This window comes from Sinohyriopsis cumingii, chromosome 12 (genome assembly GCF_028554795.1).
Source record: "Sinohyriopsis cumingii isolate HCF-2022 chromosome 12, ASM2855479v2, whole genome shotgun sequence".
NCBI classification, from domain to species: Eukaryota; Metazoa; Mollusca; class Bivalvia; order Unionida; family Unionidae; genus Sinohyriopsis; species Sinohyriopsis cumingii.
In genome coordinates this window covers 20,652,983-20,668,793 of record NC_142972.1, presented here as the reverse complement: position 1 = coordinate 20,668,793, position 15,811 = coordinate 20,652,983, and the positions used below count along the sequence as shown (strand labels likewise).

The 15,811-nt window shown below is 36.6% G+C and overlaps 1 protein-coding gene across 2 annotated transcripts in view; it reads left to right on the top strand.

The window, feature by feature from the left end:
* The window catches only part of LOC149786070 (hsp90 co-chaperone Cdc37-like), a 64,109-nt gene that overhangs the window by 17,766 nt on the left and 30,532 nt on the right, over window positions 1-15,811 (top strand). The window contains exons 4-6 of one of the 2 annotated variants that reach the window (XM_089976360.1): window positions 1,455-1,496; window positions 7,781-7,885; window positions 11,624-11,674. In XM_089976360.1, the coding sequence (XP_089832486.1) occupies window positions 1,455-1,496; window positions 7,781-7,885; window positions 11,624-11,674 (198 nt within the window). The remainder of the gene's footprint in view (window positions 1-1,454; window positions 1,497-7,780; window positions 7,886-11,623; window positions 11,675-15,811) is intronic. The other variant, XM_089976361.1, reaches the window with a different exon arrangement.

Genomic DNA, 15,811 nt, shown 5'->3' with positions numbered 1-15,811 from the left:
TAACCTGGTCCCAGTCTGATGTCTCTGTATCAGTTCCATATTCAGTTTACTTCCTCATTTACTTGGATGCACCATCAATCAAATCTGTTATGTCACTCATTGATTTTGCCTTTGCTCTTGGTTTTCGCAATGTGTTTCCCACAATCCACTTAAATGTGTGTGTGTGTGTGTGATTTGGATTTTTAATGTAGCTTTAACAATTGTTCAGTCATATCACTATGATATCTGCAGTGTGGCAGTTGATAGTGATGTCTAGCATAGTGGCATCATGCTGCAGACATATAGCATGATGTCCCACCCAGTCACATTATCCTGACACCAGGCCGACCAGTCCTAACACTAACCTCTTAATGCTGAGCGCCTAGCGAGGCAGCTGTTAGTACCATTTTTATTATAAGTCTTTGGTATGACTCGGCCAGGATTCAAACTAGCAACCTCCTGCATCCAAGGTGGATACTCTAACCACTAGGCCACTGAAGCAGTAATCCATTTGTATATTTCATTCATTATAGTGTTAGTCCCCATAGTCCTTGCAACTTTTGAGTGTTATTTTTACTTGAATTTTTTATTTCATGGGTTTTTAAGACAGGATAGCACCTTAATAGGTAAAAGACAGACTGCGGTAGATTTGCTATGTGCCCCTTGATAGTATTGGTGCAGTTAAGTAATTCCTACCCATTTTTAGTTTGAGAATTTGTTTCCTTGTGAAAATATTTCTTTTCAGTGCAAAATTTGCAAGCAAGGGCACATGTGATAGCCCAATGTATTTACTCACACCTCTTGCTTAGATGCACATGTTATGTACTATGGACAGTTGTTCATGAACTTGGTAGGTGTGGGACAGACAGCATCACATACTTTGTACTATGGACAGTTGTTCATGAACTTGGTAGGTGTGGGACAGACAGCAGCACATGTTATGTACTATTTACAGTTGTTCATGAACTTGGTAGGTGTGAGACAGACAGTAGCACATGCCATGTACTATGGACAGTTGTTCATGAACTTGGTAGGTGTGGGACAGGCAGCATCACATACTATGTACTATGGACAGTTGTTCATGAACTTGGTAGGTGTGGGACAGACAGCAGCACATGTTATGTACTATTTACAGTTGTTCATGAACTTGGTAGGTGTGGGACAGACAGTAGCACGTGCCATGTACTATGGACAGTTGTTCATGAACTTGGTAGGTGTGGGACAGACAGCATCACATACTATGTACTATGGACAGTTGTTCATGAACTTGGTAGGTGTGGGGCAGACAGCAGCATATGTTATGTACAATGGTCAGTTGTTCATGAACTTGGTAGGTGTGGGGCAGACAGCAGCACATGCTGTGTACTATTTACAGTTGTTCATGAACTTGGTAGGTGTGGGACAGACAGCAGCATATAATAAATTGTTGCAGTCTGGTTGCAGACCGGAGTTTTATTCATTGTTTTTTCATCCAGAGTAAGACTGCTTCAGAGGTACATACAGTAATTGTTGCAGGGGTGAGTATTACTACCGATTTGTACTTAAGAATTTTTATTTTCATTTTAATCCAGTTAGAATAAGATTATATAACACTATTTCTGTAAGTACTTGCTCCAGCAGTACATAAACTAAATGGTTATATAGGGTAAATATTGTTGTTCTTTTTAATGTTCCAGCAGTTTATTTGCTTTTAGTTTGAATTTTCGGATGCAGGAGGTTGTGGGTTCAATCCATGGCAGAGTCATACCAAAGACTTACAAAAATGGTACTAACAGCTGCCTCGCTTGGTGCTCAGCATTAAGAGGTTAGTGTTAGGACTGGTCGGCCTGGTGTCAGGATAATGAGACTGGGTGGGACATCATGCTACATGTCTGTAGCATGATGCTTCAGTGCTAGACATCACTATAAACTGCCACACTGCATACATCATAGTGATATGACTGCAAAATTATTAAAGCTACGTTAAAAATCCAAATCACACACACACACACACACACACACAGTTTGGATTTTTTTCCCCTTTTCCAACTGATTAAAAAATCTGACATTACAATATTGTATAAATACTTGAATTGTCAGTATATATAATAAATTCTAGCATCAAGTAAGTATTGCTACCATTTTATAGCGGCTAGCGTGGGTATGTGGGAAAGCCTGCCAGTAGCTTCTCGTGGGTCGGTGGTTCTTCCCTGGGTTTTCCAGGGTTCTTCCTCCACCAGTTATACTGGCCGCTATGTATAGCCTATCTTGTGCTGAAAAATGGCGTTAAACCCTAGAACAACAACAACACCAACAACCATTTTATAGTTACTGCTCTGGTGGCCTAGTGGTTAGAGCATCCACCTCAGATGCTGGAGGTTGTGGGTTCAATCCCTGGTCGAGTCATACCAAAGACGTATAAAAATGGTACTAATAGCTGCCTCGATTGACGCTCAGCATTAAGAGGCTAGTGTTAGGACTGGTTGGCCTGGTGTCAGGACAATGTGACTGGGTGGGACATCATGTTCATGCCTGGGGCATGATGCCCCAGTGCTAGACATCACTATAAACAGCCACATTGTAGCGATATGACTGAAAAATTGTTAAAGCTACCTTAAATATCCAAAACACACAAACACACACACACCATTTTATAGTTAAGGAACTGAATCCTTTTTTTTTTTTCTGTTGAGAAAAGATGACATGACAATATTTTTACAAGTACATGCTTGCACAGCAGAGGAATACTCTCATTAGAATATTTTTATATCTTTCATTTCAGAGTGTACTTGCTTCAGCAATATATATGGGTTTTTTCTAAGAACAATACTGAATGTTCTTTGTTCTGTGGATCTCAGAATAGGATTTTCTTCAGTCCCAGCAATATATGGGACCTGTCTCATGAGATCAAGTAACATAATGCATCTGAAGAATTGTAGAACTCCATCAGTGTAGGCATTCCTTGATTTCAGGAGTGTACAGAATCTATTTCTGATGAAAATGGTCATCAGTCTTTTCTGACACTGGTCACTGGTTATGTCTTCTAGAACTGGTCATAACTACATCATCAGTCTGAGGACAAGGATTGGGTCAGTTCCTCATGCTCCTGTGGAGCTTAACAATAGGAGGGGACCAGCCGTTCTTCTTCTAGACTACTTCAAAAGGGTTGGGAGGCATTCTCATCCTCCTGAAGAGTCTGTTAGTAGGGATAGTCCCATTATCAGTCTGAGGACAGGGATTAGGTTTATTGTGGGGTTGCCCCTCAAGGCCCCCCCCCCCCCTTTGCGCATGATGTACATCACAAGTGGGAATTTTCATGGGGACCTTTTCTTGTCCTTTCAGTTAAAACCTGGGAGGAATTGATGCTTGTAGCCAGGATATTGGTTAATATTGCTTGGCATGCATTGTTGATGCTTATGGCACTCCATGCAGAGGTGCTTTACCTCCACAGGGATGTTGCCTTGGAAACATCCTTGGTCTTGCAGGACCTTGACGCGAGCCTTGTATAATCTGTATCATTGGAAGGGGAGATGCTCCAAACGAGGGGCAGCACTGGAAGTTTGGACCCTCCTACATTAATAAATGGGCAGCAGTTACGGAGATCATGCTGAGGTCCACCATATTCCTGGCTAGAGGAATGTCTTGGTGCACAATCATTGGATGGTTTTTGAATGTTCTCTGTACCAGGAGTTAGAACAATCATGTTTTTGAGTGTGCTGAAACCTGTGACAGACTTGTTTACAATGAGACAGGATGACAAACCAAAAACCAAGCCTTTACATCTCACAAGTCCAGGTTCAGAGATTCTGGACAGTGATTGTCTTTGTTTTAAGTGGCATTGTCTATGTTTGTGCACCCTCACACTTTTTAGACTAAGTACACAAGTAGCATCCCTGTGGCCTCTATGGTTTTGTTATCAGTGATCTCCTTGACTTTCTAGTGCTTGATACCAAGAGGTTATCACAGAGTGGGGACCTTCTTTCACATTAGCCCAGATTCTTCACTGGCACACTTTGATTACTGCTAACAAAATAACCACCAGGCCAGTTTTATGAGCAAGGTTACTAAGTGCATTGCTGTCAATATGACAGCCTCACTACTAGGATTTCTAGTGCAAAGCAGAGAATCTGTGATTTGGGAAGTAGGAAGCATGTTAGCTGTCTTAAGTGCAGTGGCTGATTTTTTTACCTGTTTTTCAAGGAGAGAGAATTTTCAGTGTCCATTATTAACAAGGTTTTTGGAAATTTCTTAGATATTGTCAAGGAATGGATATTTTTTTAAAATTTATGTGCAAGATTAATGCACACATGATCAAATAGATAGAGAATATTCAGAGCTTGTGATGTCACCAAAATTCACCAATTAACTCATTTGGCCCTGGAGATTTGTGTCATTTTCGCCTGAAATAGGGATAGGAAACACATTTTGGGGATTAATTCTGAATAATACATCCAAGAGTTTTTTTGCTTAGACTGATGTGTAGTTATTCTACAGATGTCATTTTTCATTGGCTATTTGGCATGCACATGTACAGAAGAGTAAAAGTTGGAGTTTTTTTTCTTTCTTTCGGCGTTTTGCTTATTGGACCCATCATTTTCATCTTCTGGCCATTTCTTACTCCCAATCCCCAACTTATTCTACATTTTGCAAAGGATCACCTGTCTGTGTGCAGTTCAGACCAGTCTGCCTTAGATCACAGGCCAAAAAGTCTTAAAATCCGGCCTTAAAATCTTGGGTGCAAAAAAATTGGGCTTAAAAAAATGTTTTTCTCTCTGCTTTTTGTAATGCAAGTAGAAAGTCCTGTTTATTTTGTATCATTGTAAAGCTACATATGTCTGCTTTTTTGTAATACCACTCACTCTGGTGTGTCTTAAATGACCTTGATACTGCAGAGCTCAGAAGTAGGGTACAGCCTCATCACGCCTACAGGTGGGATTGGGGCTGAATGAGTTAAGGGCTATAGGGCATTCCTTTTTTGACCCACTCAGAGGTCCTTACATCAGATCAAATCCTCATCTTTCCAACCATTTCAGGTATTTTGAGCTGCAGAGACTGGTTTCTTGTTCATTAATACCTAGAGAGAATCTTTTGTGTGTTCTTTGGGCCTTGTTTAAAAAATAAACCATCACCTCTTGGGAACCATTGATTTGGGCTTGCTTCAAGTCTCTCCTTCAAGTCAGTTCTATCGCTTATTTTTGCCTTGATGAGGAGGAGGAATGATCTTACCTTTTCAGCAGCAAAGAGTGGTTCATGGTTCAGTGATGATTATGGCTAGGGTTCATTTACTTGTCAGAGTTTCGGGTATGATCACGTATGATCTTATAGCTTGGATGTGGAACTTGGCATCCTGAAAGATGAGCAGTGCAGTATTGTAGTTAAATATTATATTATTAAAAACAGCCCCCCCACCAACTATATTTTTGGGGACAGATGAACGAACCAGAGAATATTGCAATTAACCAGTCCTAAACCAAACACAGTTGGAACCAATAGTTACATACACATTTCACTGTTTCTGGTGTAGTTTTAATGATGATAATGATAATGATAATAAACACTTTATATTATGAGGATAACTAGATATAAAGTACTATTTTCCCCTAAGACCCACATGACCATTGTAGAGTTACCTTGGTTCACACAGAATGCTGCTTAAAATATTTATTGCTTGATTACAGTGAGATCTAACATTTTCATGGATGACCGCCTACTGTATGATACGTGATATAGCTACATATTGTACGACATTATTGACATATTTGTGTCCCCAGTGTGTTACAATCTAGCATGATGAAGCTATATTGATGTTTCTACTTTACCAAAACAAACTGAACTGCAACTTTTTCGTTGAAATATAATGTGGTGGAGTTTATTTTTAGTAAATAGGATATTTTATGAACCATTTATCCCATCATATTGACCCAGATAAATTCTTAAATGGTCTTCTTGCCCAGAATAAAAATTTTACAAAATTTCCTATTCATCAAACTTTATGTTCACCTCAAGAATAATGAATAATTGTACGATATCAGATTAATAATAAAGGCATTGAATGTTTTGAACCCAGCAAATAATTTTGATTCCAAAACATTCAAATGTAAGTTGTCACCCACTGTATCTAATTGGTCTCCCCTGGCCAGGAAATCATAAAACTTAAGGGATAGAGTTTGAGCATGGGATTTGATGTCAGCCAATCACAAAGAACTTTACAATTGTAATCTCATGTTTGATTGGCTGAAACTCAATTTCAGACTTATAGTTTTATGATTTCCAAGCCTGGCTTTCAAGATCTCTACCACTTCCTAGACCTTGATTCTCACTCCAAAATTTAAACCATCAAAAGCACTTTGAGAACATTGCTAGTTTTAAATATACCATTGATATATATAAAGAAGTTATAATCTGAATTTATGTAACTAAGATTTAACAAGTCTTGCTCTTTGATTGAGCCAGTGGCTTCTCGTGGGTCGGTGGTTCTTTCCGGAGTTTTCCCGGGTTCTTTCTCCACCATTAATACTGGCCGCCATGTATGGCCTATCGTGTGCTGAAAAATGGCGTTAAACCCTACAACAACAACAACAACTCTATGATTGATGAAATCTGTATGGAATATGGCATGGAAAATCATTGGCAAAATAAAAGCAGCTGTATGAAATACTTAAAGAAACCTGATAAATTGATCATACCAGAAATTTTCAATATAATGGCCCTCATCAGGCTTCATTTTCAGATTTGTATTTCTACTGCTCATACACCAGGAGAGCTTGTATGACGGACTTTTGTCCATTGTCCAGCCACAATCTGGCAGTCATTTGGCATCCATTCGCATAAGTTGTCACTCTTAAACTACTTGAAGGATTGCCATGAAACTTTTAAAACACCTTTATCCCAGTGTCTAGTTTGACCTAAATGAAAATAGAGACCCTCAGATATCTAGTATGATCCAGCCATGACAATATTTGACTTTTTGAGGGAATGCATTAGATATTTTTGATCATATGTGTTAAGGGTTTTGCATTGTATGTTTCCTTATCTTTTATTTTACACACCTTTTACAGAATTTTAACATCTTTACCTTACATTCTGTCTTGTTGTATGTCAGATTTGCATTTGTTTGGAAGGGTTTTATCTTAAGTACTTCATTTGTTACATTGCTTTTAGCCATATAATCACTATTGTGCTGAGGTGATATTAACTGATGGAAGATACATACATAACAATGTTGTTAAGTCCATTTCTCCTAAATGGATGGCTGCAGCAACATGAGGTTTATCACTGAGATATTTCTTGCGATGTTTAGTTGGTCCTAAATTTACAAAAGTAATCACTGTGGTGGCCATCTTGACAGTCTTGTTATCATTGCTGCTTCTTCAGAATGGATATTCACAGTGACAGGATATTTTCACTGGAAGACCTTTAGTGATATTTAGCTGGTTGTCAATAATAATAGAGCTTCTCAGGCAAGTATCAAGTGAACATGTTATCTCAAACATAAGAACATAGTTTTTTTGTAGCAAATTTATTGTGATGGAATTTCTCAAGAATATCATAGATGGTTTCAATACTTGGCAGTTAAAAAGACACCCACCCACCCCAACTTATAAGTGATTCCTGGATATTCTTTTCTTCAAGTCAATAATATTTTTACTATTTGCAATAGTTTTTTTTGTTCATGATAAGGTGGAAAGAATAGTATATTATACTGCTGAATTACCCTCATAAATTAAAGTATTTATTAGAGATCAGTCCGTTCAAGGGACTCTTGTTAAAATATCGTTGATTGTCTTGTTGTGTTATTAATTTCTATCATTTCTATCCACAGTCAGATGTACCTGCATTAGAAAATTTGAAATTGGAAGTATCTGAGTTGGAGAAACAGGAAGCAGAGTTTAGACAAAAAGAAGAAGAGCTTAAGAAGAAAGAGAAGGTAATTCAAGTTTTCATTTTGCTTAAGAAATAGTTGTCACTTTTCCATCTATCATGTTTTTGTTATTGGCGTGTTTTAGTGTAAAATTCGTTCATGTAACTCCACTTCTTGGGGACTGTTGCATTTATAACATAAAAATTATTATCAGGCAATCCCATTTTTGAAAATGAAAGACTGGTCTGGGAACCCAAAAATTATTATGAAAAATTTAAAAGTTTTTATATCAGTAATATAGTACTTGCTAATGTTGCATTGCTTACCTTTTCCAGTCTGAGGTAAATATTTCTTTTCCAGTTATTAATTGAGGACCAAGAATTTAAAAGAACATGATCCCAGTCTGATTCCTCAGTCATAGGTAACATAAGGAATATCTCACTCTGTCCTGTTTGTTGCATGTGGACAGATGCATTGTGGGACTTGGCAGAAAGTTGTTTCACTTACTGAGGAGGAAGGGAGGACCCTTGATGTAGTCCATTCCTATGAAAAGGTCTGAATCACTAAAATCTTAAGAAACTCTACACTCCCAGTGGGCATGGACAAGGAGCCATTTAATTTCTGTGGTTTGGAGATTGCCTAAAGGCCTCTGATTCCTGAGGGATAAAATGTGCAGGTGTCTGAGAGCAAGTTGTGCATTCCCAGCAGGAATAGGCAGCACCCTCTTAAGGGAGGTGAAATACCAATGACTGAAAAGAGTGCATTGTGTCTTCCTGAAGATAGGGAAGAATGGTGCTCACATTCTGATAGATCTGAAGCAGACTGAGTGCTGTCAGGTTTTCACCAGACTGGTCTTGGATCGGTTATCAGGCACATGCTCCGAGTGCTGTCAGGTTTTCACCACACTGGTCTTGGATCTGTCATCAGGCACATGCTTTGAGTGCTGGTCACCATCAGTGCTCTTCCAGCAACTTGACAAGTTTTGATTGATAATATTTTAAAAAAAGAAAAGGCACATGGATTGGGTCAATACTCCTCCCACCCACTTTTCTCTAGGTTAATCCCACCTCCCCTACATTCCAGTTTAATTTTTATGGGCTTTTGGAAATCACGCCATCTGGTAGTGAGTTTTCTTGACCCCCACCACCTCCATGACATGACTTTAAGGTGCAGTAAATGTGACAAGCTATGTACCTACTCTGTCCCCTCCTGCCTCATTCAACAAAAGGGGAAGGCCTTCACTATCCTCAAAGATTGTTGAAAAGGGATCATTGATCCCATTTGCTTTGGAGGAAAGATAGTGGGATTAGTCCTTTTGTACCCAGTGAATGGTTGCAGGATAATGAAAACCCTGTTTCAGTGTCTCGGCTTTTTCAAAGTCTCTTGACACCAGAGGATGGAGTCCAGAAAAGACAATCCTGTCTTGCCATCAGAATAATCAGTGATATCCTCTCCATTCTGGTGGATTCAGATGAGTTCCCAGAACTGGCTACAGCAGGTCCTTCCCTTTCACACACTGATTTCTGCTTCTGTATATGCTCCCTATTCTAGGATTAATGGGATGGGGGGAACATTCAATGGAGAAAGTAAAAAATTTCTAGTAATTTATATTTTTCTCAGAATACTTACCTGTTCACATTACTATTAAGATCTCCACAGTGGTTAGAGTGTGGATGTACAAATAGATATATATATATATTAGATACTTAAGTGTGAAATATAGACAATTATTGGCAAAATAATTTTCATATTATTTCCTCATGTCTTTATCTTTACATGTGAAAAATATATCCTTCACATGTGAAAATATTCCCATCATGCCATGTGACACTTGATAGTACGCGTTTACAAAGGTTGACTTGCAACAACAAAAACGAGTACTTTGTGAGCTAAAACAAATAAGTAGAAACTGTCTTATATTTTGTACATGGAAATTGATCATTGATAAAGAAATTTGACCAGATGCCGTTCATGTCTCTAAGTCATTTCCCTTTCCTTGACAACTATGACAAACTCACTGATGCATTTCTGAATTGGACTTGCATTGTTTTCAGATAGGGTCAAATAATTTACAGAATTGATAGATTAGGTCAGCTACATCCTATGGCTAAGTCACGTATATTTATATTATTAGGCTATGAAAATGAGGTGAATTTACAAAAAAGGGGGTGGGGGTAAGAGTATGTTGTCCTGAAGAGTGGGTTTATTCTTTTGAACTTTGATTCAGAAGCAAGTTTGATTAAAATATCATGTGTTTTGAAATATATCCAGTATTAACATAGGAAAAGAAAAGATCCATCATTATTCAATAGTCAGCTTTTGATGTTAGTATACATACTGTATATTGTGATAGGTCTTCCTCAACAGATTAACTGTATGGGAATGTGAGTGTATATGATTTAGATGGGTGGACTCATGCTGCATAAGTTATATGTAAGGCCTCACCTCTGGTTAATCAAGGTAATCATTGATGGATGAACTATGCTTGTACTAATGCAACAAAAAAAAATCTCTGGCTTTATCAACTCTGCTCTACTTTGATATGGGAAAAATGTTCTTTTATTGTTTTATGTCTTTTATGACCACAGTAAGTAGATTGGTTAATTATTTGCTTGCCTGCTTTAATGGCATGTCAGGTCCTACTGGCTGTATAGTGTTGATTAAAAGTTCAAATTTTAATATGATTCAGGGTTGTTGATTCTGTTCTGGTCATATATGATCAAATCATTTTCATCCAAACCTGGAAAAAAACTTGGGAAAAATTTGTTTCAGAAAGTGTGGTAACCATGTTCAAAGCTGGTTGCCCAGTGACAACCATGCATATGTACAGATTTATATATCCCTGTGTGATGAAAGCTAAGTAAATGTGATATGACATAATATCAGTTATATTTAATCTATGTTATTTGTTGGTTTTTTAATGGTTATTTGTTATGTACATCTGTATTTTATACTTGACCTTGTCCAGCATTAAGTGAATAGTGTACCTGACCAGTGACATATTTTGTAAACAACATAATACATAGCTAACATTTCCTTATTATTGTGGATTAAATATTTAGATCACTTTTTGTCCTGTGATCTAAAACAGATCATTATTCATTGTAAACCTGTTTATTTAAATTTGAGTTGAAGATACAGTCTTTATTCTGACCTTAGAAACTTCCAGAATGGAAATTTCCTAAAGTTGATTATTTTCAGAAAATGGTAATCACAACCTATGTCAATTAGAGGAGTATATAACTTTGTTTACGCTGGCATTATTCTTGACTTAACATCTGAAGCAGAATGAGTCTTATTGTTGTGTTCAGTTTTAATTTTTGTTAATTTTTTCGAATTAATATTCACTAGAATTAGAAAGTGCTCAATAATATTCTTGGACTAAACATTAATTAGGAATTTTATAGTGAATTAAGAGAAGGATATTTTGGATTATATTGTTTTGATTCATCAAAAGACTTTTAGCACATTAGCACATTTGAGACTACAGGCACATAATCACATCACTTTCTTAATTTATTTGAAATACCACTGGAATTCAGTTGCAACTCATGCATTTGGACTTGTGATAGAACTTTTAATTCACAATACTGTAAGTTTTTTTACGTTTTCACTTTGTATTCTAAGGAAATAAATTGTTGAATTTCACAAAACTTGTTATTTTCACTCTTTTCTGTTACATCAGACCATAGTGTTGTAACAGTTAATTTCTGTGTGAGATATATTTTAATGATTTTTTTCATTTGTTCCTATATATGTCCAATAATTTGTTAATTATTTAATATAATGTCATTTTTCTTGCAGCTCACCCCATGGAATATTGACACAATATGTCATGAAGGAAAATCAAAAACAGTGAGTATGATTCATTAATTTGTTGGTAATTTATACAAAGCATTTAATGGAGGTAGTAGAGCAACATGTTTTTTTTTTTATCAATCATGGAATCAGATAGCCTTGCAAATAAAGATTCCAAACATACCTTCTGCCGGAGCTGTGAAGCAGTTGTTGCCGTTCATAAATATAGTACAAGTCACACAGGTCATGTGGGCATTCAATACTGGCTATTTCAGTAATGGGTGTCATTTTTTAGAATTTGATTCCACATACCTTTAAGTTGCAAGCATTCACTTCATTTGGATTCATATACACCCATATTCCTTTGGAAGGTCATTTTGAGATGCCCTGAGAGGTGCATATGCCAAAATCAATGTTAAAGTATGTAGACATATTTGGACGCAATGAACCTAAAGGTGTGATCCAGTACAATCCGGATTGAATATTGCGTGCTGTGATGTCACAATGAGAGCTACGCATATTGATAAACAAATTTGTACTGCCCTTGATTGTGATGATTCCACTCAAAGCGCTCTTATTTTGACCCAAGTTTAGTACATGGCCACCATTGTAAAAGTCCATAGCGATAGATAATTTTCGTCTGGAAGTTTCTTGGTGACAGTTTAGGTTTTTTGTTATACAAATTTTAATAAGTTTATCAAAAACTATACAAGATTTTGGAAAATCTTTAGTGATTTATGACCTGCCATAAATAAACTGTACATGCGTTCTTTTCTAGAAAGCCAATATGTTCTCCATGATTGCATCATACTGGAAATAATTCACCAACCATTGTGCCTTTCTTCGATAGGAGGAGTCTAAGATTTTCATGCTGTGCAAATTTGATGAATGTTTCTGCTGTTATTTTCTTGGGCAATTTGTGACAGGGTTCTTTTCCCCATGCTTATCTATGCAGTAAACCCTGCTTTGGGAAAGAGAATCATCTAAACGTACTGCAAGAAAATACACATCAGCCTATATTTTTTAGTGATTTTGGTTTTATTGAACCCTTAGCTTTCTAGTAATACAAAAGTTTATCTCTGCTGGTCATATACCAGAAGCATTTATTAGATGGCCAGTTGTCCATTACCCATCCATTTGTTAGCACAAGTTTGCTATCTTTACACCTCCCAAACAAACTTGGAGGATTGATGTGAAGCTTAGAAAACAGTCATCTCAGGGCCTAGTTGGCCCTTGATTAAAATGGTATCTCTCTGGTATCCTGTTTGGCCATCATGGTGGACATCTTGAAACTCTTATTGCTCCTGCTGAAAGCATGGTCATATAACAGTTTTATAAATTATGCTGTATATTGGAGATGGCATGAATTAGAATGTAAAAGTCTGGACTAGTGGATGGCATGAATTAGAATGAAAAAGGCTGGACTAGTGGATGGCAAGAATTAGAATGTAAAAGGCTGGACTAGTGGATGGCATGAATTAGAATGAAAAAGGCTGGACTAGTGGATGGCATGAATTAGAATGTAAAAGGCTGGACTAGTGGATGGCATGAATTAGAATGAAAAAGGCTGGACTAGTGGATGGCATGAATTAGAATGTAAAAGACTGACTAGTGGATGGCATGAATTAGAATGAAAAAGGCTGTACTAGTGGATGGAATGAATTAGAATGAAAAAGGCTGGACTAGTGGATGACATGAATTAGAATGTAAAAGGCTAGACTAGTGGGTGGCATGAATTAGAATGTAAAGGGCTGGACTAGTGGATGGCATGAATTAGAATGTAAAAGGCTGGACTAGTGGATGGCATGAATTAGAACGTAAAAGGCTGGACTAGTGGATGGCATGAATTAGAGTGTAGAAGGCTAGACTAGTTGATGGCATGAATTAGAATGTAAAAGGCTGGACTAGTGGATGGCATGAATTAGAATGTAAAAGGCTTAACTAGTAGATGCAATTGATACAGTATACGAACAATATCAGTGACAATTGACATTGAACATTTTGCTTACAGTTGACCTAAATACAACATATGAAAATACACGAACATAAAACACAACATGAATAAAAATTACACACGTTATGACATATATTCAATATTTACTGACAGCGAGTCTGCATACTGTGATTCTTCTATAAATAATTTATTTATCATTTTGTAAATATTTCTGGATTAGTTTTGAATGACAATGATGTCATTTGATATTCGTCTTAAATGAAAAAAATGCCAATTGCAAGTTACAGACATGATTTTTCTATGTTTTAAAGCGGAATTCTGCTTTTCTCCTGACCTGAATCAGATTTTTCTTGATATATCCCATTTTTTTTATATCATCTCCGATCCAGTTTTTTAAAAACTGTCTGTCTGCTCCCATTCAGCAATGACCCTTGTAAATTATTCGTTCCATATATTAATTAGCACACGACTCACATAAAGATTATTCTGATCGGTCAAAGGTTTAAATTCATCCAATGAATCTTCGTGTAATGCAAAACATGGTGTCCCGAGTTGTTGAGAGCGACCATGACACAAAAAGTTTAGATAAATGTTTAAAAAACGTATGGAAATAGGAATGGCCGGGGCAAAAAGTTGACAGAAATGTAGTTGGTCAGTTTATAAGAAAACTGAAAGCTAGAGGACTGGAATTTTGTGACCTTTGCAATAAAGATTTTAATTACGGTAATTGCAGTTGGAAGAGTTTGGAACAGCACCCACAAAAGAAGCTGCATACAGAAAAATTGAAGCTCAGAAGGCATATGGAAAAAGTGCAATTAATTACTATAAGAAAGATAGATTTCTTGCATGAGAAAACAGGTGTAGCCCTCTATCAAAATATGCACACTCCATGTCGCCAAGCACCAGCTTGAAAGAAAAAAGGCTGTCATTGAGAAGGAAAAGAAATGATTGCACAGAAAGGAAGGCTAAAGAAATCTTTGCCAAAGCTTCAGAAAGAGCTTCACTGGCATATCAACAGATTGTGTCCATTGGAGAAAAAGACAAGTGAATGTATGGGATTATTTGTATATAGTTAATGTACTTGGGTGTTTATTTTACTGATTTGTTATGAAAAGAGAGAAATAAAATATAATTGCTGCAAATTATTTAATTATGATATGAACACAAACATGCACATGAAATAACTTCAGCATCAATAGTATTGGAAAACAAATTCACGTGACTATAAATATTGTGAAATTATTGAACTCAAGTTGAACATTTTGGTAAGTTTATTAGTTTTTCAAATGATTATTGTGGTTTATTTTATCATCATAAGTTGCACCAGGAGCAGTTTTTTATCAGTGTAAAATGCGTTTTTGGCTGAGGGCCTTTGGACCCCTGGATCGGGCACTGTCCCTCGAGACCTCGAGGACCCCCAAACCCCCTATCAGATTTTTTCAGCTTTTTTTATGGAAGACCAAGGTCATGTCTGTAGTTAGTATTAGATGAAAATGGTGCCATTTGATACACAAGTTAGTCTGAAATGAAAATGATGCCAATTGATACTCTAGTTAGTCTTAAATGAAAATTATGCCAATCTATGATCCAATTAGTCTTTGATGAAAATGATGCCAGTTGCTAGTTAGTCTTAAATAAAAATTATACCAATAAATACTCTAGTTTTAAATTAAAATAATGTGAATTGCTTGTTAGTCTTTAATGAAAATGATGCCAGCTGCTAGTTAGTTTTAAATGAAACTTATGCCAATAGATTCTCTAGTCTTAAATTAAAATGATGTGAATTGCTTGTTAGTCTTTAATAAAAAAAGATGCTATTCAATACTCTGGTTAGTCTTTTAAATGAAAATTATGCCAGTTGCCTGTTAGTCTTTAATGAAAATGATGCCATTCAGTACTCTAGTTAGTCTTAAATAAAAAAAATGATGCCAATTGCTCGTCATGAAAATGATGCCAATCACTAGTTAATCTTAAATGAAAATGATGCCTCCAAATGAATAGCCAAATCAGCATGGGTTTTTTCCAAAAGCCTTCTTGTGAGATCTAGATGGTTCTAAATAAAAATGGTGCCAGTCTAAAATCCAATATAGAAGTCAGAACAGCCATCCTGAAAATCTTCTACAGCAACTCCTTCTGAATGGATGGTCAGATTGATATCAGGTTTTCAGTGAAAGAGTAAAAGACTTATAATGATGTTTGGTTGGTCCTAAATGAAAATGATGTTAGTCCTACATCGATTA